At 54.9% G+C, this 25,623-nt stretch overlaps 1 protein-coding gene across 48 annotated transcripts in view; it reads right to left on the reverse strand.

The window, feature by feature from the left end:
- Nrxn2 (neurexin 2) overlaps window positions 1-25,623 on the reverse strand; it is a 108,674-nt gene that overhangs the window by 22,402 nt on the left and 60,649 nt on the right. For 14 of the 48 annotated variants that reach the window (XM_087205247.1, XM_087205239.1, XM_087205237.1 and 11 more), the window contains 8 exons: window positions 24,914-24,942; window positions 23,332-23,458; window positions 22,543-22,927; window positions 21,801-21,991; window positions 20,297-20,470; window positions 19,827-19,946; window positions 7,821-8,002; window positions 1,587-1,758 (listed from right to left, as the gene is read on the reverse strand). In XM_087205247.1, the coding sequence (XP_087061373.1) occupies window positions 1,587-1,758; window positions 7,821-8,002; window positions 19,827-19,946; window positions 20,297-20,470; window positions 21,801-21,991; window positions 22,543-22,927; window positions 23,332-23,458; window positions 24,914-24,942 (1,380 nt within the window). Of the gene's footprint in view, window positions 1-1,586; window positions 1,759-7,820; window positions 8,003-14,869; window positions 15,918-19,826; window positions 19,947-20,296; window positions 20,471-21,800; window positions 21,992-22,542; window positions 22,928-23,331; window positions 23,459-24,913; window positions 24,943-25,623 lie in introns of those variants that run through there. The other 34 variants (XM_087205251.1, XM_004852477.4, XM_087205254.1 and 31 more) reach the window with 7 other exon arrangements.

Consider the following 25,623-nt stretch of genomic DNA (forward strand, 5'->3'; position numbering starts at 1 on the left):
CCTTCACACCCCTGAGTCCAGCCCTGTCCAGCACAGACCAATGTCATCACTGCTACAAAGATTGCCCTGGTATGTGTATGTCTGACAAGGAGTGAAGTCTGATGTCCCAGAGATCATTCCCACCCAGCCCTGGCTGTCAGGGTCTGCTTGGAGCAGAGGAGTTGAAGGACTTTGTGCAGGAGGGTTGGTGAGTCTGAGTGACCCCACACATGTCCAAGACCTAAGCTGTCATCTCTCTGCCGAACTGTCTTCTGGTGTGTCTGGAGTTGCTGTGTGCACATCGAGCTCTGTGTTTCTTAGGGGACTATGTGAGCCTCATTCTCTCAGGGGTGGCCCCAAATGTCTGGGTGCAAGCCTGCAGGACTGGGAGTCATGGTCCTGTACAGGCCTCTGTCCAGTGTGGGTGAACCTTAAGGGTGTGCACACTATCCATGCCCCTCTAGGTCAACACTGGGCAGCTGCGGATGCTCACTCAGCTCTTCAGTTGGGTCTGTGTGTGCTGCCCAGCCTGTGTCTCAGCATCTGTGTCCCTGCAGTTCTCCCTGCAGTGTTTCTATTTCCTCCCTCTTTGTCTCCCCACTGGGCTCTCCCCTGTTCACTCCATCACTTGCTGGGCTCTGTCTACCTCTTTGCTCCCTGGCTGGCTCTGCGTGTCAGTATCTCTCTCTCTCTCTCTCTCTCTCTCTCTCTCTCTCTCTCTCTGCATCTCCCCTGGAGCTGCCTCCATCTCTGCATGCCTCGCTGACTAGTTCCACATCTCTCCATTGCTCCTTCTCTGGTTTCCTCTTACTCTGAGGCTCCCTCCGTAGCTTACAGGGTCTCTGCAGCCTCCTTTCTTTCATATCCTCATCCTTGGTTTGTCGTTGACCACCACAGCTGTCACCCTGCTGGACTCCCATGGCTCTCTGGGACCTGCTCACCTCTGTGTCCCCAAGGCCTAGTACAGCCCTGATATCTAGTAGGTTGTCAAGGAAAGATGTTGAATGCACGTGGCCCTCTTTTTCACTCTTCTTGTCATTTGTCTCTCCTTCCCTTCCACCAAGACCCTCACTTCCTGAAACAGTAGGTTCCTTTTCTCCAAGTCTCCATGGCTACTTGTCTTCCTGTATATACATCTCCTGATAGGGTCCTTGACTTGCTCTTTTTAAAGACCTCGGTTCTGTTTCTGGGAACAGCTCTGCCTCCTGCCAAGATGTGTTTTATGTTACTTCTGGATCTTCTGTCCTAGGTTTCCACATCACCCTCCTCATTTCTGCCAGTCTCTCTTTTCTAAACTCATCCTTTCTTCAGTCGCACAGGACTTTCCTCTACCCTCACTTCTCCTCCAAACCCCAAATTGGACCCTCACCTCGTGCCATACCCAGCAGATGATGTACTCCCACCACCACCCTGATCTCACCCTGCTCCCCAAAGCCCAACTTTTCGCTTAGCCACGCCCCTGGTCTGGTCACCTCCCACCTCCTCCTTTCCACAGCCCTGCCCCACAGCCAGAAGTCTCCACTTGGCCCAGCCCCAAGCGGGTCTCGCTCCTAAGAGAAGCCACCCACCCTGCCCCTAAGCCTGCTCCATGGGCCTGGGCCTCCTACCTGCAGGGTACCGCTCATTGACTGGCCAGCTGTCCACCTGCAGAGTGGCATTGCCACCACTTCGAGTGAAGCGCACCACATGGTATTTGCCGTCGCTCACGATGGCGTTGGGCTCGTCAATAGTAATGTCGTCTGTGCCCACATTAAAAATCACCCCCACGGTGCCCTGGTCCTGGAGACAGGGAGGTAGAGGTCAGCAACTGGGAAGGGCAACAATTCACTCCTAGAACTCTACCTGTGGCCATCACTGGCCTGGTTCCAAAGCATTTCACAGCTTTATAACGCACCCTTCCCAGGTCTCAAGGACCCAAGGAGGTGGGAAGACTTGCCCCCTCCCTCATGTGCAGGCAAAGGAATAACCTGAGGCTCAGAGGTTGGGGGAAGCCACAGGAGGAGGGGGGGAGTAACCGTGCCAGGATCCAGGGCCCCTTCCATTAATCAATTGTGTCTTTTGCTTTTTGGTTCATCCAGAATATTCACAAATGTTTGCAGAGCCCCTGCACTATGCAAAGGCTGCAGAGCTCAGTCAAGGATGGTGGGACCAAGCTGGGGACCAACATGGGTCTCAGAGGGTGGAAGCCCCCCTAATAGACGAACCAACAGAGAAGTCCACCAAAGCCTCGGAGAACAAACTGACCCTCACCTCAGCCTGTGGCCTCCAACCTCCCCTGCCCTGAATGTTTAGCAGAGTACCCCCATCCCCACACCAGGGCATGTGCCTGCCCCTCCTGAAGTCTCAAAGGCCCAGCATGGCTCAGCTCTGAGTGTAGGGACAACCCCTCCACAGTTATGGGATGCAGCTGGGGGGTCTAGACTCTGTTTGGGGGGGGGCGAGGGAAGAGATGAGGGAACATAGAAAGGAGAACAAAGAGGGGTCAGGCTGGGAAGAGACAAGCAGAAGACAGACAAAGATTGAGGTTAGCAGACATCAAGCAAAGAGTCTGAACAACCTTGGGGCCTGGGCCCCTGCAGAGGCTGCTCAGGATCTAGCCTAGGAAGGGTTCAACCTACGACGCTGGGATGAGCAGAAGAGCTTCCCTGAGACCCCAAAAGTGCCAGGCCTTCATGTGTGTGTTCTGGTCATCCCCACAGCAACCCTCTGAAAAGCTCATAGCACCCTGTTTTATCTAGGAAGAAACTGAGGGTCAAGGAGGGAGGTTAAGTTACATCTCAAAATCTCACAGCTCACAAGAAGGGTACCCCAGAAGCCCAGACTCCAAACCCAGTGCCCTTGCCTCCTTGCTCACACTCTAGGGAGACACCAACTTAAAGAGTTGGGAGTGGGGATGACCTGAGAGGCTGCTGAGGCCTTCAAAGGTGCCTAACCAAGCCCAGGCACATGGCGCTGAGCCTAAGCCCCCACTCCATTCCTCTGCATGTCCATTCTAGATGCAGCCTGAGTTGGCCCAGCCCTCCACACACACAGAACAGACACAAGGCCCCCTCAAGCCACCTGGATCACAGAAAGACTCCTAATCTGGCCTGAGTAAGAGAAACCACTCCACTGTCCAGCTGCAATACTTAACAGAGCTGAGAGGCCAGGTATCATTGGGGAGGGAGGCAAAAAAGGCTCACAGATGGGGCAGTGGTTGGGGCTTGGCAGAGAGAGTGGAAGGGCAGGTAGAGCCGTGGTTCCCTTAGAGATCCATGCCCTACCCCTTCCCTTCTTGTGCAGTCCAGCTCTAGAACCTGGCAAGGTCACATACATGCACAGTTATACACCCATTCAGCATCCCTCCTCAGACACAGTGTTATGGCTTAGGTCTAAAATGTTCCCCCAAAGACTCACATGTTTGGAAGGTGACTAGACTACAGGGGTGCTATGCTTATCAGCTTATCAGTAGATCCACTGAGGCGCTCCTAGGCTGAAAGTGCTATTAGGAGGTGGGGTGGCCTGGCTGGAGAGGTGGGTCACTCGGGGGGGGTGACTTGGAAGAGTATATTCTCCTCCCCTGCTTCTCCCTTGGATCTCTGCCTCGTGGTTGACATGGGTTAAGCACCCTTTTCTCTGCCCTGCCCCTCTGCCATCATATTTCTTCCTTGGAGGCAGGTGACCATGGACTGAATAAACCTCTCCTCCTTTAAGCTGTAGGTATTAGGTATTTTGTCCCAATGACAAAAAGCTACTAAAGCAGACTAAGATATGCAAGAAAGCAGGGAAACTGAGGCCAGGCTTGCCTAGCAAAGAGTATTAGCAAGCCCCACCCATCTTCCACCCACAGACTGACAACATCCCCAGGGAGATGGGCTCATCATCTGCTCCCCACACACAGGAAAGGAACGGTTGAGCCTCCTAGTTACTATTGTTAGTAATAATATCACCCAGAATAGCAGCAGCCCTTTGGATGCCTCTAAGGCTTTCTCCCCATGAGGCTCCACCCAGGCAGGGCTGATGGTCAAGGGCACGTGCAGTCTGGGAGCCAGGCTGGCAGAGGGCCGGCCAGGGGGGTTGTAAGGCAGGACACCCGGGTTTCCTAGGAAGCAGCCAAGCTCCGAGCTGTGTGCTCCGGGGGAGAGATAGCTCCCCAGAGCTGCTCCTGATGTGAAGTCAGTTGTCACTTCTGTTAAAGTCATTAATTCCTAATTCCCCAATTACCTCATTAGGCGGCGGTGGGGAGAACGAGGCCGCTCCTACAGCAAATAATTATGGGAGTCAAAATTAATTTGGCAAAGTAGAGCGACGCTTTATTAGAAACGTCAAATTGCTTCTCTCTTATTTTGCTGCCGCCTCCCCAGTCTTTGAGAGCTGCTAATGTAGTGGGAGCCGATGTGTCACTAGAGGAGGAGGGGGCTTGGAGGCTGCCCCCAGTGGGCTTCAGCCCGTCTGGTACCCAACTCTGGCCTCTTCTGTGGCCCCTACCCTTGCCAGGCTCCCCACTCTAGGCCTCCCCCTTCTCCCTGTCCTCTGCTGCACCCAGGCACCAGGCCTTGCTTCTCCACAGCCTTGCACCAGGTAAGGCTTCTCCTAGCACCTGAGCCCCAAGCCCACAGTCTCAGAGACACAGGGCACACAGACTCGGTCCGAGCAGCCAACCACTGATGACCAGGACACTGAGGGCCTCATGCAGGCAGGGCAATGTGCTGAGCAGTTTACATGAGTGATCCCATTTAAGCAGCCTAGAATCCCTTTGCCTTCTTAGTTTGCTGCATATCTGGGGAAACTGAGGCTCAGAAAACTGTGTCAACTTGCACAAAGACAGCAAGAAAGGTGCAGAGCTGGGATCCAAAGCCAGACCATCTGCTCTAAAGCCATGCATAGTCTTATGTGACAATGAAGAGAGGGCCAGCAGCCCTCAATTACAGAGAAGGACACAGGGAAACATAGTTGCATCCTGTCACACAGAGAGAAGACTGAAATCACGGAAGATACCATTCCTTGGGGAAACATAAGTGCACTGCTACATACTCAGACTCCATTGGACCATCTCTCTTCGTCACCAACAGTCACAGCTGTCTCTCCTGACAGTCATCATGCATCCAGTGCCATACTGTCATCCACAGCCACAGCATCTCTCACAACAGGTTCCACTCACACTTAGAGACCCTGTTTGTCTTGCTTGCTCACAGGCACAGAACTTCCAGGCCTCTTACCCAGGCCTGACTGGTGTCTCATGAACTACTCTTCCCTCTGGGGCCCCTCCTACCTGGTCCCACACTTGTCAACTGCTTTGTCAAGTGTTGCTGCCACCCCAGCCCAGGCTGTCACAGGATGCCCTGTTGCTCTGAACCCTAGTGCTGGGGGAGGGATCTGAAGCACTGCCTTGACACGGAACCAGGAGCCCATCCTCAAAAAGATGAGGAGGGTCCACAAGCCCTCCTCTCTGGCTTCTTCTCTGCCCTCCCAACTCTGACCTCCTTAATGCCCACAGTGCCCCATCCAGACCTTTCTGGCTCAGTCAGGACTGCCTGCCCTGCCCCACAGCTCAGGAAATCTGGCCAGGGGCAGGATGTGGGATGCAGGCAGGGGAACAGACAGCAGAAAGGGCCTAGGACAGCGATGGCAAACTTTTCAGAGCTTTCAATGACACAAACAGTCTGCTGTGACATTCATGCCATAGGTTCACCATCACTGGGCTAGAATGTGGAGTTGAAGACTGAGGTCAGAGACCCAGGTCTTTGGACTGTGGAGGGAGGGGGGCAAGGGAGAGGCTAACGCCAGAAAGAAAATGATGCAAGGCTAGAGATCACAGGGAAGTAAGAGTCTGGGGTAGGACTAGAGACGGGACAAGGGGCAGGAAAGAAATGAGGCCACCTGAAGATTAGAGTTAAACAGGATGAGAAACTGAGGCAAGGAGGTTTGGATGTGGTGAGAGCTTAAATAGGCACTGGGAAGGAACAGAGGCAAAGGAGTGGGGCAAGACAAGGAAACGGGGATGGGAGGACAGAGCAAGGCAGAGCAGAGTGGGACTGGAGGTCAGGGTAGAGATGTGGGGCTTGGCCAGAGGGGAGGCCCAGCAAGGGGGCTGCTGGGAGGGCAAAGTCACAAAATTGAAGTCAAAGGTGGAGCAGAGCAGAGGCAGGATTTGAAGGCAAAATGAAGCAGCAAGAGTAGGCAGCTGTGGGGCAAGGAAGTCAGGAGGGGCAGGAACAGTCGAAGGACACAGTGGGTTGTCCTAGGTGGTCTAGGAGTGAGCAGACAGCAGCCCCAAGGCTGTAGGAGAATGGCCTGGAAACCCCAGGGACACTGGACAATATGGGAAGATACAGACACAGATGGTCTCAGCACACAAGGACCTACAAATCTAGTCGGGGAGTGGCTCTCTGGGAGTCTCAGAAATGACGAGGAAGAAGACTAGGTTTCAGAAGTAGAAGCTCCAGGGACCAGGGGACAAGGGAAAAGTTTGAAGTGCTGAGAGCAGATTGAAAGCAGCTGGGGGGAACAACAACAATTTAAGTTAGGGAAAGGGGATAAAGGATGATAGACTGAGTAGGGACAGAGAATTCTACTTTAATGGGCAAAATTTGACCAGAGACTGAGAGAAATGGCAGACCATACAGATATTTCTCTACCCAGAGTCCAATGTAGAGAAAAAAGAAAATGAAAGGCCCTGAGGATGGGTTCCAGGTGACCAGGACGCAGAGCAGTGGCACAATGACCAACAGGAAGGGGTGACCAGCCAGATGCAATCCTCAAGGTCCACCCAGACACATCAAGAAGTGAGCTTTACTAATCCTCTAAGAGGCTCCCAAGAAAATCAAGTTGACATAATTCTGTGATTTAAACTGATGGCTTGTTAATGGGCATCTGAAATGAACAGACATTTCTCAGACAAAGAAGTAGAAATAGCAAATAAACATATGAAAAAATGTTCAACATCACTGGTCATTCGGGAGATACAAATGAAAACAATGCTGAGATTTCACCTCACCCCAGAAAGAATGGCTGCTATCAAGAAATCAACCAATAACAAATGCTGACTGGCGGGGCTGTGGGGAAAAAGGAACCCTTGTCCACTGTTGGTGGGAATGCAGACTGGTGCAACCACTGTAGAAATCAGTTTGGAGATACTCAAAGAACTAGGACTGGAAGTCCCATTTGACCTAGCTATCCTCCTGCTGGGGATCTTCCCCAAAGAATTAAAAGAAGCATACCACAGTGATATATGTGCACCCGTATTCATAACATTACAGTCTGTAATAGCTAAAACTTGAAAACAGCCCAATTGCCCAACAACTGAAGACTGGATAAAGAAAATGTGAGTTTTTAAAAATAAAATGGAGTACTACTCAGCCATAAAGAATGAGAAACTAGAGACATTTATAGCTAAATGGATGCACATTGAGGCCATACTCTTAAGTGAAATAAGTGGGACAAACATGTGTAAATACCAAATAGTTTCTCTGGTGTGAGAAACTGAAAGTGTAAATAAGGATCAAAATGTATGATAGATAAGGTGAAATAGGAAGAAAAGGTCCAGAAAAAGAAAAGATCCAAAGGGGAAGGGGAAGCAGGAGGGGTAGGGGAAAGGAAAGAAGGGAAAGGAATAAACATAGGAAAAGAAAAAAATGGAAACAAAGTCTTTGTAAATAAGGAGGGGTGGAAGGGTTGAAGGGAGGGCAGGGGAATGGGAGAAAAATAAGAACTATGATATATTATGTAAAGGTACAAGTTCCCAATAACGAATGTCAGCATATTGTATACCTAAAATGTACCAATAAAATTAATGAATGAAAAAAAGAAAAAGAAAGCAGCCAGGGGAAGGGGTGTCCCAGAACTGGAGGGGGGATCCTTACAATGTGCAGCTGCAAGTAGTCTCCAAGGCCCGAGGCGCTGTCCACCCTCACCAGCACAGCACTGCGCTGGTGGGTGCTGAAGCCCACGGCCAGGCGGTCCATCCTCGTGCTGGGCCGATCATTGGGGGGCCACGTGTAGGTGATGAGTGCTCCCCCTTTCCCAAAGATGTATGTAGTCCCAGCTGCAGAGAAAAGGAAATGGAGAGAGGGAGAAATGATGTCAGCAGGGTAAGCTCAGTAGGTCCTTGGGGTTGTGGCCAGAGCATGGGAACAACAGGTTTGGCGTGTGGGGCTTCAGCTATGATGCCTGCAGCAGCCACCAACCCTGCAGCCCTAGGGAACAGTTGGCAGCCGGGTGCCTGGGTGAGAGGCTGCACGCACGAAGACAGATGTAGCTGCCTCATCAAGAATTCTAGCTTTAATTACAGCAAAACAGAGAGGTAATACAGAGAGTGACACAGAGAAGGAGCCCAGAGAGAAGCACAATGAAACCAAGATGACAAGAGGGCTCTGGGCAGGAATGACTTAGGGACCTGGTTCTAACCAGCTCAACTTCTCCCAAGGCTGGCAGAGGTGACAGATTCAAGCTGTGTGCTTCTTTAGGGCCAGAGCTGAGCAGCAACCCAGACAAGAAGGTGCCCTAGGCAATGGCAGGAAGATGAGCAGGGCTGTGGGCAGCTCTGACTCATTGCCCAGTTCTGGCTCCCTGAAAAGATCTGTCCCCCCAGTGCGCTTCAGCCCCCTGGGAATGCTCCAGGATTGTCCAGGACTCCCTGCTTCCCCCCTCAGGCAGGGGTGCCTGGGGCCCAAAGCAGGGAGTCCTGGAGCCCTGCCCAGAAAGGAAGAGACAGACATGGGGGGGGGTGTGCCAGCCAGAGGAGGAAGGAGGCAGAGAGACAGATGGACAGAGAAGGACAGAGAGGGGTGTAGGTGAGAGAAGCAGGAGAGTGGGAGCCCGAGATGTGGGCTCTTTCTCCCCACCCTCCCCCAACCCCACCCTCTCTCCCCTTCTCCTTCTCTTCACCATCCGGCTGCTGGGGGCGGGTGTGAGGTCCCTAACGATCTCAGCCCCAAAATAAACCCCATTAGTCGCCATGTTCCCTCCTGCGGCTGACTGTGTTCCCTGGGGGTGGGGTGGGGGTGGGGGGCTGGTCACCCAGTTTCTGGGAAGGGAGCCTTGTCTGGGAGCCTGGGGGACTCCAGGCTGGGGACTCCATACTGGGGCCTGCTGAGAAGGGAGGGAAGAGAACAATCTTGCATTCTTTTGGACATAAATGGAGCAGATGAGATTCATAAAATGCTTAATTAAATAATTAGCCACTAACAACTCCTCTCAAAGTTCTTCTTAGGGGTGAAGGGTTCACGGGAAAGATAGCCAGAGAGAAAGAGGAAGTCAGATGGAGCCTGAGGGCCAAAACTGGGAGCAGATTGAGGTAAAAGTATGGCCTTGTGAATGGAGAGCTCTGGTCCTGGGGTCAGGACCTCCTGAAAGGCCTAAGGCACTCCTAAGGAGCAAGCCTGTTCCCAAGATGTCACCTGATGGTGACAAGAGGCTGGGTCTCCTTCAGCACCTGGGGGTCTCTCACCTCAGGTGCTCAGGATCCCCTCGTAGTTCTGGCAGTCAGAAGGGGGCTCTATCCAGGAAGCTCCACTGGAGGGGACACTCCTGAGTTCCTTGAGGGGGCACTGTCCACAAGTGGGAGAGAGGGGAAGACTTCTCCCTGGGTTCCAAAAGGGTAGAGGCCTGCAGGGAGTTGAGGTGGGAGAAGCAGGAACCATCTTCAGTGCCTCTGATGTTCCCCAGGTCACCTGCCATACTGCAGCACCTCACCTTCCTGGACAAAGCCAGAGTGAGCGGTGACTCCAGGGGTAGGGCAGGCAGGAAAGAATTGCCTGGATATCTAATCACTGACCTCTCAACCCAGTTTGTGGTCAGGACAGCACCCCCAGCAGACAAGAAGCTCAGCTCTGCCCCTCCAAACCCAGGGGCCCTTTCTACCTGAGGGTCCTGGAGGCACAGTGGTGAAAGCTGAATGTTCAGGATGGGCCCTGAGTTTATGTCGGGGAGCTGGCCAGGATTGGGGTACATAGTAAGCCCCATCCCCACCCATCCAGGTCACCTGCCTGAGAAGGGCAGGGTGTGGAGGCCAGAGCTGGCTAGGCCTCAGCCTATACAGTCTCTCCAGTCCCAACACTGCAGCACTCCAGAAAACCGGCTGTTTCCATGGCAACCGTATACCCAGGGTCCTCCCTCCCCTCTCCACTCATAAGCTGCACATCGAATTTGGGGGGTGGGGAGGGCCAGGGAAGCTGAGACACTGACCGTCGTCCATACGCATTTTATTGGGTTCTTGATCCACTCACATCAGCGAAGGAAACCCCATCTACCTGGAGTCTGCCTCCAAAGTCCCCAGGTCTAGGGGAAAGGAGGCCCTTCCTCCCCGATTTCCCACTGGATCCCAAACAGTGCAGCACCACGGACAGAGCCCGGCGCGCCCAGAATATCTAGGAGCGGCCTGGCGCCGGGTTGGGCAGTGAGGAGGCGGGATCAGAGGCGCATGCCCACCGCCCAAGCAGACATATCTACAGTGACGCACACCAGACCCCACACCCACAAACGGGCGGCGACGCACCCACAGGCACACAAAGCCCCAGCCTGGAGAGGCAGACCCCCGACCGGAGAGACGCAGCGGCCGGAAATGTGGCGGTAAGCGCACATACCCGCTGTGGCGGGCGGCGCCAGGGCAGGGGCCGCACCGGACTCCGAAGCCCACAGCTCGCAGGACTCTCACCACCAGCCCCAGGCTCCCCCGCTCCCCGGCCCAGGCTCCCCCGGGATTGATTACCCAGCTGTTCGCACACTGCAGCCAGTTTATTACGCTGGGCAAGCCTGTTGAAGCCTAAGGGCGTTTATTACACTGTGGGGGGACGGGGCGGAGAGACACTTCTTGGGCAGAAGAGGTGAAGGATGAATGGTTTATTGGACTGGGGCGGCAGTAATTACCCTGGGGAGATGTTTCTCTCCTTTGCACCTCGGCTCTCGCCCGCCCGCGGGCACAGAAGGCTTGGCCTAGGAGGAGACTCAGTGTAGGCGGGGCCTCTGCAGGTCCCAGCAAGCTGTCCTCGCCCCTGCCCCGGGTTCCCCCAGAGAAGGCGAGGGCTTCTAGCAGACATGCGGCCCAGCACACAGCCCCACATCCAGAAACCCAGACAGCTTCCAGAAAGTATTTAGGACCTAAATGTGGCTCAAGGGTGATAGAGAACAATTGTTCTCCACCTTCCTAGGAAATCACCAGTGAGCTGAATTGTGCTTAATATTTTTGGGAGTACTACACCCTGGTGTCCAAGACAAGAGGGTTTCTGGCCAGAAACATTATGCCACAGGCCCAGGGTTGGCACCTTTCTGCCCACACCCAACATAATCTCCTCACTGCCTCCTAGACCCAGAAATTCACTGATCCAAGAAAACATTTTAATTGATCAAGAACCTTCCATATAGTCTCCACACATCTGTATTCTAGAAAACAAAACAAAACTCAACCATTAACAGTGGTCAAACCCAGACTAAAACAACATAATTATTCTGTGTAAAAATCACACAGTGATCCCCCCAGGGTTAAAACTCTGTGTGCAGACTCTCTGTCTCCCTATGTCCTGGCCATATCGAAAGCCATGACAGAAACCTTCTGGAAGCCCTAGAATTGTGAAATTATAAAGTAGCCTGCATAATCCAGAAAAGCCTGGGTCCTTGTGCTCCCCGCCAGCACCAGACTTTCTAGGAGAACCTCCACAACCCAGAAGGTGAGACCTCTGTAGGACCAGATGCCCAAGCTCAGTTCCATCTTGATCTAGAATCCCAGAACATATCCCTGCAGCCTTTCTCCCCATTTCTGGCCATAAACCATCCAGTCTGAAATCCAAGTTGACATAGCCATGCCCAGAGTCAAAATACATGCTGGACCCCTTTATAAGCAGGGGTGATAAATCCAGAAACTCTGGAAGCTACTGGTTAGGAACTGAGCTGGGATAAATCCTCCTTCCATGGCTCCCAAGGGTCCCAGAAATGAAGATTTCAAAGACTTTGAAACTGGAATTGGAAATGGGGAGGGCAGTAGAGGACCAGTAGAATATCACCTCCTGTGTCCATTTTTAGGACCCAAGTGTGCTGATCTTTCCAAGCCCCAGAGCAATATCAGGTGCAGAAGTGTCAATGGTGTCTGGCAGGTGAGTAGGGACATTATGTAACAGGAGGGGTTGAGTTTGGGAGAGTAAATGGGGGAAACAGTGAAGAAGAGGGAGCAAAGGCAGGGGGAAACTCAGTAAGACTCCAAGAAGGGCAAGTGGAGACCAACTGTAGAAAAAGAGGCACTCTCACATGAGGGGCACTAGGGAACCTATGGGCAGGAGGAAGCCTGCCCTGTCCTCTAGCCAAGCGCGGAGTCCTAAAATGAGCTGATCTTCTCACTTCCCGCCATGAGGTGGGGTTCAGCCATGACAGGTGGCCTCCTCCCTTCTCTTCTAGCTTTCCCTGGATCCTCTTCCTTCCTTTCAGCTGCCAAACCTCTCACAGGTTCCCCCACCCCTCCCTCCCTCCAGCCACCTTCCATCACTGTTCTGTGCTGTTCTCCAGCTCCTCCTCTACTTCCTTGTGGCCCTGAGCAATCACTGGCTCTCTTTCTTCTCTGCAATCCCAACACCAACATTCCATATGTTCCTCCATGGTCCCCCTCAAAGCTGTCTGCCTGTGTCCCTTCAGCACATCAGAAGCCATGACAGAAACTTTCTGGAAGATCTAGAATTGTGGAAAAAAGCCTTGGCCCATGCTCTTTCCCTCTGCCCACCTCTTGCTCTTTGATTGAACCCTGGGCAGTCCAGCCCCTGAGTCCTCCTTTCAGTCTGCCCATCATCCTAGGGGCAGCACCTCTCTCCTTTGCCTGCCTCTCTCACCTCCTCTCCTCCCTGAAAAGCTCTTCCCCAGTATACCTAGCTCCTCTTTCCTGTCTTACCCTTTGTGCCTTGCCTTGTTGCCCAGAGAGACCATGGCCTCTCTGGGCACTTCTGGGAACAACACTGGGCCTCAGACCCAGGAAAGAATAATGAAGAGGGTTAGAAATGTAACAAGTGACAGAGAAATCCTGAAAAGGGACAGAGGGTTAAGATCAGGAGCAAGGTGTGTGGTGGGGACATAGAATAAGAGAAACTTGGAGTATTGCATGGGAGAAACCCAGCAGACAAGGATTAGATGAGGGAAACTATGTTAGAGAACAGAGAAGAAAGGAATGAAGAAGAGGATCTGAAGGGCCTGCTCCTGGAGAATTGGATGAAACAAAAGTAGAGGCAAGAAAAATTCATAAAGAAGTAGGAGAACAGGGAAAAAGACCAGAAAGGGGAGCAGAAAGACTAGAGGTGATATGAGGGCACAAAGATTAGGAAGCAAGGATGGACAGATGTGGAACAATGATAGTGAGGCAGGAATGGGTGTGGAAATAGGAGGCAGTGAGGGGTATGGGTTGCAAGTAACTAAGGTGCAGGTGTAGAACATGGTGGGGAACAAAAACAGTAAAAAATGAGAAGTGATGGACAGACAGAAATGATGAGCATCCAAGAGAAGAGCTGGAGGTACAGAAATGAGAGGCCACACTGATACAGAGTGAAAAGTGATGTAGGCACAGTGATGAGAGGTGATGGGAATGGAGATCAAGCTGATGGGAACACGGAGGTGTCAGAGTGCCTAGATGAGAGGCAACAGAGGCACAGGGGTGAAAGGTGAGGACAGAGGACCCAGAGATGGAAAGTGATAAGAGGACAGGAATAGAGGCAATGGGAGTACAGGGATAGGATGGAGGTGCAGAAATGGGAGATGATGGAGGGCTGAGGGGGGAGCAGAGATGAAAGGTGATGAGATACAGAAATGGGAGGTGACAAAGACACAGAGATGGAGGTGACAGGGTAGTTTATGGAAGAACAAGATACAGAGAAGGGAAGTGATGAATAGACTAAAACAGGAGGTGATAAGGTCCTTGGGACAGTGACAGAAGCTCTGAGATGGAACATTGGAGGGGGGCTGAGATGAAAAGTGATGAGAGCTGACACAGAATAAAATAAATCATGAAAGGGGCAGACATGGGAGGAAATGGAAGTACAGAGCAAGGAAGTTGTAGGGGTAGAGTGATGGGGCAGAGTACAGAGAACCGAGACTGGAAGAGATGGCACATGGAGAACCTAGGGGTCTAAGACAGGAAGTGATGAGGGGCCTGAGAGGAAGGGAGGAGGGGTGGAGATGAGAAGTGATGCAAGTGAGAAATGGAAGGCAATGGGATCTGAGAAGGAAGGGAAGGGCCTGGTGATGGGAGGCTTGGGGAGACTGGGACAAGAGCAGTAGTAAGTGGACAGTGACAGAGGGAGGACTGACACAAGAAGTAACCTTCAGCCTGGGAACACACAAATGCCAGGGCCACCGAGGTGAGAGCTGAGAGGTCAGAGGTGGGAGCAGAGCAGAGATGAATGGGGTGGGGTGGGGGGTGCCGGGACAGTGCTTGGGAGGTGACAGAGGTCCAATAGCGGGAAAAGAAGGGAAGGCTGCTGCAGGGACAGAGGTGAAACAGAGACAGATATGCAGAGATGAGAGAGGAAGAGATGGGACCAGTCAGAGGCAGAGATGACAGATGGGGGGTGGGACACCAGCAGTGGGGCAGAGGCGGAGGTGAGACAGAGGAGAGGCACTATGGGGCAGAGATGGAGGTGATGAGGAAGAGAAATGAAAAGGGGTCTGCACAGAAAGCACGGGAGGGGACGCTGAAGCAGGAAGGTGGTTACAAAGCAGACAGGGACAAGGGGGTGAAGACAGGCAAAGGGGCGCTGATGAAGATGGATGAGGGGGACAGGGTAGCAGAGCCACAAAGGTGAGGGTGGGGCGGGGAGGGACTGGAGGTGAGAGGCACGGGTGGCTGGAAAGCAGAGGAGCCGGCTCTGGCACAGCTGGGGTGCGGCCGTGGGGGCCTGGGCGGTGCACCCGGAGGCCGGGCGGCCAGCGTCGCAGCGCCACTTACCGTGCCCGCCGCGGGTGAGGAAGGGCATGCGGTTGATGGCGATGGGCACGGTGCCGTGCTTGCTGTGGAAGTGGTGGACGTGGTGGGTGGTGCTGAGACTGGACGAGACCCGGGCCCCCTCAGCCGCCCCCAGCAGCAGCAGCAGCAGCAGCAGCGGCAGCAGCGGCGGCAGAGGTGGCGGCGGTGGCGGCGGCGGCAGGGGCCGGGCCAGGGCGGGGGGGCGGCGCGGGCACCCCCCCGGCCCGCTCCCCCCGGGGGGCATCTCGGCCCGGGGGCGGCCGCCTCAAAGACCCATGGCCGGGGGCGGGGACGCGGGGCAGCGCAGCCCCGCGAAGCCCCCCTCCACCTCCGAGCTCAGGGAGGGGGGTAGAGGTGAAGAGAAGGAAAACCAGAGCCCAAGCCTCAGTCCGGAGCCAACGAAATCAACTGGATCCCGCCGGGGAATCCGGAGTCCGCGGGGCAGCGACGCCGAGGTCCAGGACGCCTGGGTCCATCGCGAGGAGCTAGGGGTCCCCCAGCATGCCGGCGGGTCCGCGCAGCGCAGAGGGCCGTCAGAACCCCGGGGGAGGGGGCATGGTGCCGGGCGGGGACGGGGAGAGCGGGGAAATCCTGCGGAAAAACGGAGCGGGGCGGGAGGGGGGTTGCGGGCTGGAGGAGGGAAGAGGGACAGGGGCCGGGAGCCCGAGGCCGACGGAGGCCGGGGAAGGAAGGAGCGGCCAGGGGGCGGGGGCACGAGGGGGAAGGGAAGCAAATCCGGGTGAGGGGGGATAAAGGGAGAAGAGAGGAGGGAAGCGGTGCTGAGCCAGGAGAGGCGCGAGCCTGCGAGATTCCGGCGGAGAGATGGAGGCAGCGGAGTGTTGCAGCAGAGGCAGAAGGCTGGAAGGGAGAGGGAGGGAGGGAGAAAGGGAAGGAAGGAGGGGAGGGGAGCGCGGGAGGAGGAGGGGGCAGGGCCCAGGGACCGAGCGGCTCCCGATCTGCGGGCGGCGCTGGGCAGCACCGCGGCGCGGCACCTGGCTAGCCCGCTCTGCGCTCGCCTCTCCTCGGGGCGCGCGCCTCCTGCCCGGGCGCGCGCTCCCCGCCCGCGCCCCTCCCCCTCTCTTCTGTCCTCCCCCTCTCCGCCCTCCCTCGCTCCGGGAGAAGGGGCCCTGCTGAATAATTGAACAGGACTGAGGCTAGCAAGAGAAGCCGTTCTCTTCTCCCCCACACACACACCTGGACAGCCCAAGTAGTGCTTGCTGGCCCAGTACAGAGATGTGGCCACAGCCACCTCTTCATGCGTCCCTCACAACGCACTTGCACACTGGGACGGGACCGAGCTTGCTTCGGAGACACCCACGCGTCTACACAGCGCCCCGAGTGCGGACAGGCGCACGGCTCTGGCACATAGATGTATACATGTGCTCAGAGACCACTGGCACACCAAAGCACTCTCAGCCGGGCAGGTACACATGCTCACAGAGGCATACGTGCACGCACATACGTGTCTGATCACAGGCAACGAACAGCCAACACACACACACACACACACACACACACTCACACACACACACACACACCCCACCCTGAAGCTCAACCACCAAAACAGGGTCACCCATACCCATACAATGTTCCCAGAGTCCCACAGGGACTCAGCGGTAAGACACTTCCACACACACAGACTCTCCTCCCCATCTCGCCCCCCCACCCTGCCCCAGGGGCCTCCCCAGCCCTGCATTCCGTACAGTCCTCTCCTGCTCCCCTTTCCCCAGCCTCATCCTCTCCCTGTAGCAGGATTCCAGGCACCTATCCACTTAGTGCCCCATGTAGAACAAACCCTTTCCTGGATCATTCCTGTCCAGCAAAGGAAGCCACTTCTTCAGGGTGCCCCTCCTACCCTGGGATCTGCCACCCTAATTTTTGAGGACTCAAGGAGGCATGTGTCCTGGCCCCAGATGTAAGTGCAGGGAGGCTGCCTTCCTTCCATCTGGATGCCACCTCCACACCCATATCAGCCTGCTTGGACAAGGGCAGAGGGTGCAGTCGGGGAGAAGACAGATGGTAGAGGAGGAAAAAGGGGGGCAGTGGAGAGGGGACTCTGGGAGGGAGCTGAACAACAATGTAGCAGTAAGGAGAGGTGGGTATAGAAAGAGTAGGGCCAGAGGAAGGGAGGAGAGGGGTGAATAGGGAGGACTGAAAGAGAGGAGGGGAGGGAAAGAGAGAGCTGGCTCCTGCTTATTGATTCTGAATTCCATTTTGGAGCAAAATTGTCCCAGTGAGTCTTGTGTGCTGCCCCTAGCTTCTGGGTACAGTCAGAACCCAAGCTTCCATCACACCCTTTCACCCTTGCTAGATGCCAAGGCCCAATATGGCCCCCAGCCCTTTAAAAGTGAAGAAAGGTCCTCAGAGATCCCCAAGAAGAGCTTTAGGATGTTCCCAGAAAGGAGACAGTAGTTTGGAGCCCCGTCCAAGGCTTGTGTGTTCCTGCTCTCTCTTATCCCATTCTTGGGCCCCTAGTTCTGGAATATAGACTGACACAGTTCTGAGCAGGCAGAAAATTTATGGCCCCAGAGGGAGGGAGGGAGGGAGGAGCCAGTGGCAAGAAGAGAGGAAGGGAAACCGCCTAGAGGCCAATCAATATCAGTGAGAGGGAACTGGAGTTGAAGGGGTGATGGGGGGGCAGAGAGGGTAAAACAGGAGAGAGAGACACAGAGGTGTGCAAGAGATCAATAGAGGTTGCAATCATAAGCAGAGACAGCAAGGCAGAAGGCGTGAGGCACTGACCTCCTGGGAGAGGCAGGAGACAGTCGGAGACAGTGAAGCCCAGGGGCTTTGGCTGAGGACGTGCCCCCAGCCCCCCTTCCATAGTCTCTTTTGCTTTCTCTCCACTTCCCTCTCCCTCATCAAAGAGATGGATTCTCTCCCTCTGATTTTCTCTCCCATCTTCCCAGAGCAGACTCCTGATCCATATAGGAAAACAAAGTGGCCCCCCTCTGTTGTAGTCACAGGTGGAGAAACTGAGGCAGTGAGTAATGCGTGTCCTGAAGGCTGAGGCTCTCCTCCTCCTAGTATCCTAGTACCTCCCCACCAGGCAGCTCCACACCCCACTCGACCCTCTACCTGTCTGCCTGGGCCATGCCTCCCCCTCCCTCTCCTCAGGCCGATTCCTCTGTGCCCCCAGGGCCTCCCAGGGCCCTCACTTTGACTGTATCTCTCAGCTGGCTCCTGCTTGACCTGGCGCATACAGGGCTCCCAAGAAGACCAGCCACAGAGAGGGCATGAGAGAACAGAGTCAGGAGCAGCCCCAGGAGAAAAGACCTAGGGCTGGGAGAGATCTCAGAGGCTGCACTGGCCCCATGTGGGCTCCCAGGTTGCACCCACCTTGTCTTTAGCTCCACAGTTTTGCTCAGGTGACATTTCCCAAAATGGGCCCTGCTCCACAACCCCAAAACTCCCTCCCTTCCACCAACCAGAGAAGTTGCTCTTCCCACCCCTGCCCAAAGATAGTATAACCCCTAGCTGCCCCTCCCCATCCATCTCTATGCCTTCTTTCCAGAAGCTTCCACTATATGCAAAGTAGTGACTGTGGGCATCAGCGATTCTTAAACCAGATTCCCTCTGTCCCAAGCAAGAGATGCCCACTGCAGGTACCACCATCATCCCCAAAATTCAGTGATTGCAGGGGGTAACAATCAGAACCTGGGGATGCAGCTTCCAGCTGAGCTCTATCACTGACGCCCTATGACTTGAGGCTTGGTTTCCTCCTCAGGTAAACAGGGAAGTTGATCTTCTCCAAGAATCAAATGGAAAAGGCTTTGTGAGGGCCACCAGACCATTAGTGGGGAGTGTTCCTATTGAGCAACAACATTACCATCTTCTCCAGATCTGTGTCAAGTTGAGCTACCTGGCAGAGAAGAAGCCCATCCACAGCCTCACCTATGCTATGGCAGCCAGGCTTGAAGGGTCCCTAAACTGGCCGTCGGGGAGGCTTTGCAAGGCACAAAGAGCATCAGTTCAGGTGAGGACAATTCTGGGGGACAGAGTGGGCTGTGGTAAGACCCAAGAGCTGGCAGAAAAGTGTGGAGGGAGATAGGCAGGACATTTTTTTCAAAGGGGAAGGAAAAACCAACACCCAGCCAAAAGCCCCAATCCCTGGAACCAGCAGATTTCCCCAGTAAGAAATGCAAGACTCAGCCAGATGAAGGTCCAACAGCATGGAGTAGAGGCAAGGGCACTGACTTGAGTTCTTACCCCACATCTGTTACTGATATCCCCAGAAATCCACTGTCCTTCTCCCAACCTCACTTCCATGTTCATAAGGCAGAGAAGCTCCTGTGTGTTTTCTGCTTGGTCTCTCAGCAGGGACCTCCAGAAGACCTTTCAAGCCATGCTCTGCTCAGATCCTGCCCTCAGCCCAATCATCTGAAGGAAACTCCAAAGCTCCACCCCCTCAGAAGTGAAAGGCCATCTCTCCCTGTGCCCAGCTGCCTTCCCTCAGCCAGGCTCTTGCCAGCTGTTGGCCACCAACCACTAAGGAGTGGAAAGTGCTGCTGAGGCCACCCTCTCTGGAGAGGGACCTCAAACAATATGCAAGTTGGCAGGCAGATGCCCAGTCAGGGAGAAGAACCAAGTGAGGACACTGGGGAGTGTCCTTGTGGCTCAAGGGGACAACCTTCAGCTGGGATTCTTGGAAGAGAGCAGAGCCCATGTCCAGGGAACCCAGCTGTCCCACCAGCTCAGAATGAAGAGGCAAGGCCATCTATCAGTAAAGGCCCCAGAAATTCAGGCCACAGCCATCCTGTACAACCTCAGAGAAAGGCTCAGAGAGGGGACAGCAGCTCGCAGCTCCCCTGGGATCCTGTGACAAGGGATAAGAAGCAAGCAACCAGCATAGATTCTGGGCTCTCCAAGACCCTCCTTCCACCCCTGCAGTCCCTGTGGCTGGGGATGGGCCTGGGTGCCCCACCCCCCAAACACTCACGGTCATTGCAGACAGGGCCTCCATAGGAAGTCATGGTGCAGTCACAGGTGAAACCATCCCACTGCTGCAGGCAGACGCCCTGGTTGGCACAGGACTCTTCGGTGCAGGTGGTGCTAGGGCCTGGAAGGGGCAGGAGGAAGGAACACCCCAGGCTCAGCCAAGCACCCTCCTCTTCCAGGTGTGTGAAAGCTTCAGATACTGAGTCAAACACTGACTGTAGGATGGAGTGGGAATGGTAGGTCTGGCTTGGCCTTGCACTATGTGATAAGGGGCCAGGGCAGAAGGTGACAGAGAGGCCAAGTGACCCTTTACTCTCCTGAACCCTGCCCCAGAGCTCTGGGGATGGGCTCCCTCAAGGCCTGAAAGGAAGCCATGGTGCTCAGCACAGGCTGCTGGCCCTGTCCTGCCTCTGCAGCTGGCCCCTCTGCAGTCTGCAGGGTCACACACCTAGCCATTCCTTCTACACTCACCATCACAGCCCCTCTCCACCTGCCCGATGCGATGCAGGGCGTCTGCGATGAGGTCTGGGAGGCGCCCATTGAGGTCCACAGAGGCCAGGCAGCCCTGAAAGCCATCCCGGGAGGCCACCAGCTTGGGCAGGTTGCTGAACATATTCTTGCTCAGGCCGCCAATGTACAACTCCCCTGAAAAGGGAACTGGGTCACCACCCAGGCATCTCAGCCCTTGTTCACCTCCCAGGACAATGGCATCCTGCTTTCAGATACTCCCAGCCCTCTGGAGGTTCATGGTATCCCTAACAGAGATACAGCAGTGACCCACAGAGCCCTACCCCCACCTCTTCCTACTTCCTTCTCCACTTTGCCATCTGTCTGCTCCCCTTCCAGAGAAGCCCAGATGACTAGGGTGGGGGGTGGGGGAGACAGCTGGAGGAACCTGTTCTGTGCTCTCTCCCACACATTTGGTTCCAGTTCCAGCCTGTAATCAGGGCCTTTCATACATGTTCGGCCCCATCCCCTCCACCCCCGCTCCCTCACTCCCTAAATCTCCTTTCCCAGAACTCTCAGACCCTTCCCCCAGCCACTGAGTCTCCGAGAAGGCATTCTCCCCAGTGACATCTGATCGCCTGCTTGGAGCTTAAGTCCTGGAAGCCTTGGCCAGCACATAGGAGAGCCTTGAGAGCTTCAGCCAACACATTGGTCAATCTGCTGCCATGACCAAGGGCTTATTAGTGCATCCCAAGACCAGTCAGGTAGCCTCTGGATTTGCTGCCACTTCAGATTCCCTGTGACACATCGCCCTCTCCTGGAAGCAAGGAAGATTCACAGCACCATGGCAGGAGATCTGGCAGAATTAGAGTCTAAGTAGGGGGATAAATTCACTGGTTTTTTGAGGACCCTCCCCAAGCTCTGACAGTTTGGGTTCCCTGGACATGAAGGGGTCCCTATGGGGCTGGGGGCTGAGGGCTGTGGGCACATAGATGCCAGTGGGCTCTGGAGCTCATTTCTCCCATTCCAGTGCCCAGCCTCTTAGGTCAGTCATCTTCCTGCTCCCTCAACCATGCATTCTGGGGGAAGGTGATGCCCATTGGAGAATGTAGGACCCAGATGTGACCCTGAGTGAGCCAGCCAGTGTCAAGATGCATCCAGATATCCCAGATCCTACTGCTCCCTCGCCCCCTCCTCTACCCCAATCAGAGCAATACTGTGGCTTCTCCATCTTGGGGGCCCAAGAGGTCCTTGAAAGGCCTAGCTCTAGAATTGAGCCACCAAGTGCCCCATGAGGCACACACTGGCACCAGTGCTTTGTGTTGAGATGAACTCACAGAAGAGCTGAGCAGGACTTTGACAGGAAACTGTCAGTTGGACATATGGGAGATGGGAATGAGAGACAGAAACTAGGGCTGAGGAGAAAGAGTGGACCTGAAGGAAGCAGCATCACAGGAGGGAATGATCTTGCTGGGGTGATGGGGTATCTGAGCCAGGGCCAGGCCTTCTCCAGAGGCCCCAGCCCCACCTTTGAGATCGAGGTTTCGGGCGCCATTGGAGTGCTGCGTGACAGTGCGGGAGTCGATCTTGAGCGTGTGCACGTTGCCTGGGTCCCTGGACACCACCACGTTGTGCCACTGGTTGTCATTGACTGGTTTGTCTGAGTTCCCCTTCATCAAGGACGGGCCATTCCCCAGGTCAAACACGTAGTGGATGTACCTGCCCCATAGTAGGGAGGAGACACTGGGTCAGGATGGGGAAGGTGGGGGAGGAGCTACAACTGCAGGGGTCCTAGAAGCCATGGGGAGATGGGATTGAGGGGAGAAACCATAGGCAGGAACCAAACCAATGGCAAGAGGGCCATGGTGCAAGGTCCTATTACACGGAAGATATGGGGACCGAGGGCCACCAAAGAGGGCTCCTGTGACAAAGGCTAAGAAGAGAAGCTGGGGGAGGGGGAAGGCTTGTGGGGCAACAGGGTCCTCTAAAAGCCAGAATTGAGCTTCTCTGGGGTGGGATCTTCCAAGGCAAAAGAGAGACTGAGCTGAATTCTGCCTGCAGAGGGCCTTGGAAGGAACCCCTGGGGAGGAAGCAGCTGGGGAGTCCACAGCCTGGAAGGGGGGTGCTTCTTATCCATCGTAGTTGGGGACCTGAGTCTGGATTTGTGGTTTGGGTGCAGCGGATAGTCCTAGTGGCCAGGGGAGCTGCATCTGGGTCAGCAAGGGGAAGGGGTCACTTCATTGACAGTGCTCCAATGCCCAGCCCCTCACCCCTTGACCAGCTCGATGACAATGAAGTCATTGCCGTTGCCTGAGTTGAACAGGAGAAGCCCGTCAGGGGCTGTGGTCTTGAACTGGAAGAACAAGTGCATGGAGGCGTAGGCTTGGAGTGTGGCGAGTGCCAGATAGCTGCTTCGACTCTTGAAGGTGACAGGATCAGCCACAATGGCACGCAGGCCAAAGCGAGCGTTGAGCTCACAGTAGGTGATGTCACCATCTTTGCACTGGTCCATGTAGGGCTGGCCATTGAATACCAGCCCACTCAGATGCCCAATGAAGTTGGAGGGCACCACAGAGATGAACCGCCGCTCTGTCATGATGCCCGTCTCAATGTTGTGGAACTCCAGCCGCGTGTGGGCTCCTGCCATCTGTCCTGCTTGGGACAGGAGACTGAGATGAGGAGGGTGGCTATGGAACACAGATCACGGGATCAGTTTTGGGGTGGGGCCTCAGGTTCCCAGGAACATTCCCTCCACAAGAGGCCACACATGAGTCACCTCAGTAGGGATGCCCTGGACCAATGCTAACAGCAAGCCCAGCTCCAGGAGGAGTTGTGGGAGTCATCAGTAGAGAGCCAATAGGCTTCCAGGGAAATGCTCCCTGGAATTGACATGGTACCTGGGGTTTGGACCCCCATAAAATACCACCCCATGGGAGAACTGACAGAGGCAGTTCACCAGAATGATTCCCTAGGAACAGTAGGTCAGGCAGTGGTCACTCAGAAGAAGCAACCACAGGTCATTAGAAATGTGCCCACCACCTTCAGCCCAGGATACCTACCCTCCACGGTCACATTGTCCACAGACAGCTGCAGGCTCTTGCCACGCCGTACCACTCTCACGGTGTGCCACTCATTGTCATTAAGCTTGTGGCCCGCAAAGAGCGTCTCGGGGCCTTTACCTGCAGCACCAAGGAGGGGGTGAGCATGGCCCTACACATGCCCCAGACAGCTTCACACTCCACCCCAGACCCATGGTAGTCCCACCCACACACGTGTACACATGAGGACACACACAGCACCCAGAGCACATGCACAGACAGAATTTTCACACAAACCCAGGTGACCCACAGACTGCCACTTTACGTGGGCACACAGGGACCCTTCATATAGAATATGCAGTGAATAGAGCCCGTGAAGCTGTGCTCTGAGTCCCTACATACAGACACACCTACAACCAACACACTTCTCTGGACTGCCAAGGACCTGCAACGTGTGATGCCAGTGACTAAATTCCCAGCACATGAGCACAGATCTGACACTCTCAGAAGCTCCCAGATCACAACTGCACACCTCAGTGGAAATGTGCACCCATAACTTCGTCCTCCACCCCAACCTCCAGCCTTCCCGTCTTCGGGGGACCCAATGTGACTTTTCTGCACATGCCTGACTACCTCCACACACTGGGACATGCAACCACCCTCACAGTCCGGAAAGAGCCGGCACAGCCAGAGGGAAATGTTCTGTATTTTAGGAATTCTGATCATTTATTCAAGATTGGGATTATCAGTCTCCAGAGTCTAAAATCCAACATACTTATCTTTCAAATGTTGCTGGACTTTGCAGCAGTCCCAGGTCACCCCTGAGCCCTTTGATGTTCCAGATGGGGCTGAGGGTGCTGGCATTAAAGGACCTCCAGTGTGCAAGCACCATGCCACACACACACAGAGTAAGGGTCCCTGCTCACAGTCCTGTAGGGGCACTTTCCAAGTTCTTATGCTGCCTCAGGTTACCTGATATCAGGGCATGCCATACAGCAACACTGAGGCCAAGTCTCTGCCCAGCCTCACTGGTAGGCCCAGTGGCTTGTCCCCACTGGCTTTCCTTCTGACCCTTGCTAACAGCCCCTACTGGGACCTGTAAAAGAGCCCTCAATCCGCAGGAACTCCGGAGCAAACGAGCCGCAGAGGGCTGAATTCCAGGGACGTAGACACGCCCCTCTCGCCTGCATACATCTTTCCCGCATGTCTCGCCTACCCCCTTGTGGCTACTTCTGGAGATGCAGCAGTATATTCCCAGCCCCTCAGGCTCCCTCCAGCCGGTAGGATGGTGGAGTTTTCAGGTGCCACCCAGCCTTTGATATCCACCTCCTCCTTGCTCTCCTGCTGACTTAGGCGACAAGGTTTCCTGGTCTTCTCTTTCCCAGAAGCCAGTGAGCAATCTGACCACAGGCCCTCTGCCAACGCCCCTGGTTCTGCTTCATTCGGTCCATTCCGCCCGCCACAATCCCCCTCGTCCTCCCCACCCCCACTACCCAACCCTCACACAAGCCCCCATGAAAGCTTCTCCTGCCCCCTCCCTCCTTAAATCCCAGCGTCCAGCATTCCGGTCCCTTTGGGTCTCTGCAGAAGAGGGAAGCCACTTACTGGGTGCGCAGCCGACGCGCAGGCAGTCTGGGGGGGCCATGGGGCGGGCAGAGGGGGAGGGGAGACAAAAAGGCAGAACAAGTTTTTTTTTTTTTTTTTACATCCTTCACAGGGAGGGGTATCTGCGGGCAGGGGTTCCCCCCAGGGCCACTTTCCGGGGACCACGCGTGCCCAGGTGCCCTCACCCCCTCCTCAGTTGTATTCCTGTCCCTCCTACCCCCAAGAGGGTTCCAATCCTCCCCAGAGCTGGGAGGTAAGGTGATGGGAAGAGTGTTTGTGTCCCCCTTCTTAGAGGGGCGCAAGCCTCTTGTGTCTGAGGGAGATGGGCACCTTGGGAATCCCAGTCGTACCGGGGTCACCAGGGGCTGAGGACTTGACCAACCCCACATCTCCCCAATCTCTAGGAAGGAGATGGGTGGGGAGGGCCAGGGCCCACGCATCCCCTCTCTGGAGGACTCCCTGCTCAGAGCCTGGGTGTGACACATCACTCCTTATGCTCTGAACCCAATGGAGGGGTCTGCCCCAGAGCCCACTTCCTGAGGCCATACACCCTCCAAAGCCCCAGGGGCTGACACCACCCTTACAGGAACCTTCCTCCTACCTTCCCCTATCCTGGGGGATGCCAGACTGCCCCTAGAGATGGTGGGCTTCACCCTTAAAGGACTAACATTTTATCTTTTCTTAGAGAGGAGTAAAGGCCTCATATAT

The sequence above is a fragment of the Heterocephalus glaber genome, unplaced genomic scaffold, assembly GCF_053883595.1.
Source record: "Heterocephalus glaber isolate CG9 unplaced genomic scaffold, H.glaber_assembly_v1.0 deba00000594, whole genome shotgun sequence".
Classification (NCBI taxonomy): Eukaryota; Metazoa; Chordata; class Mammalia; order Rodentia; family Bathyergidae; genus Heterocephalus; species Heterocephalus glaber.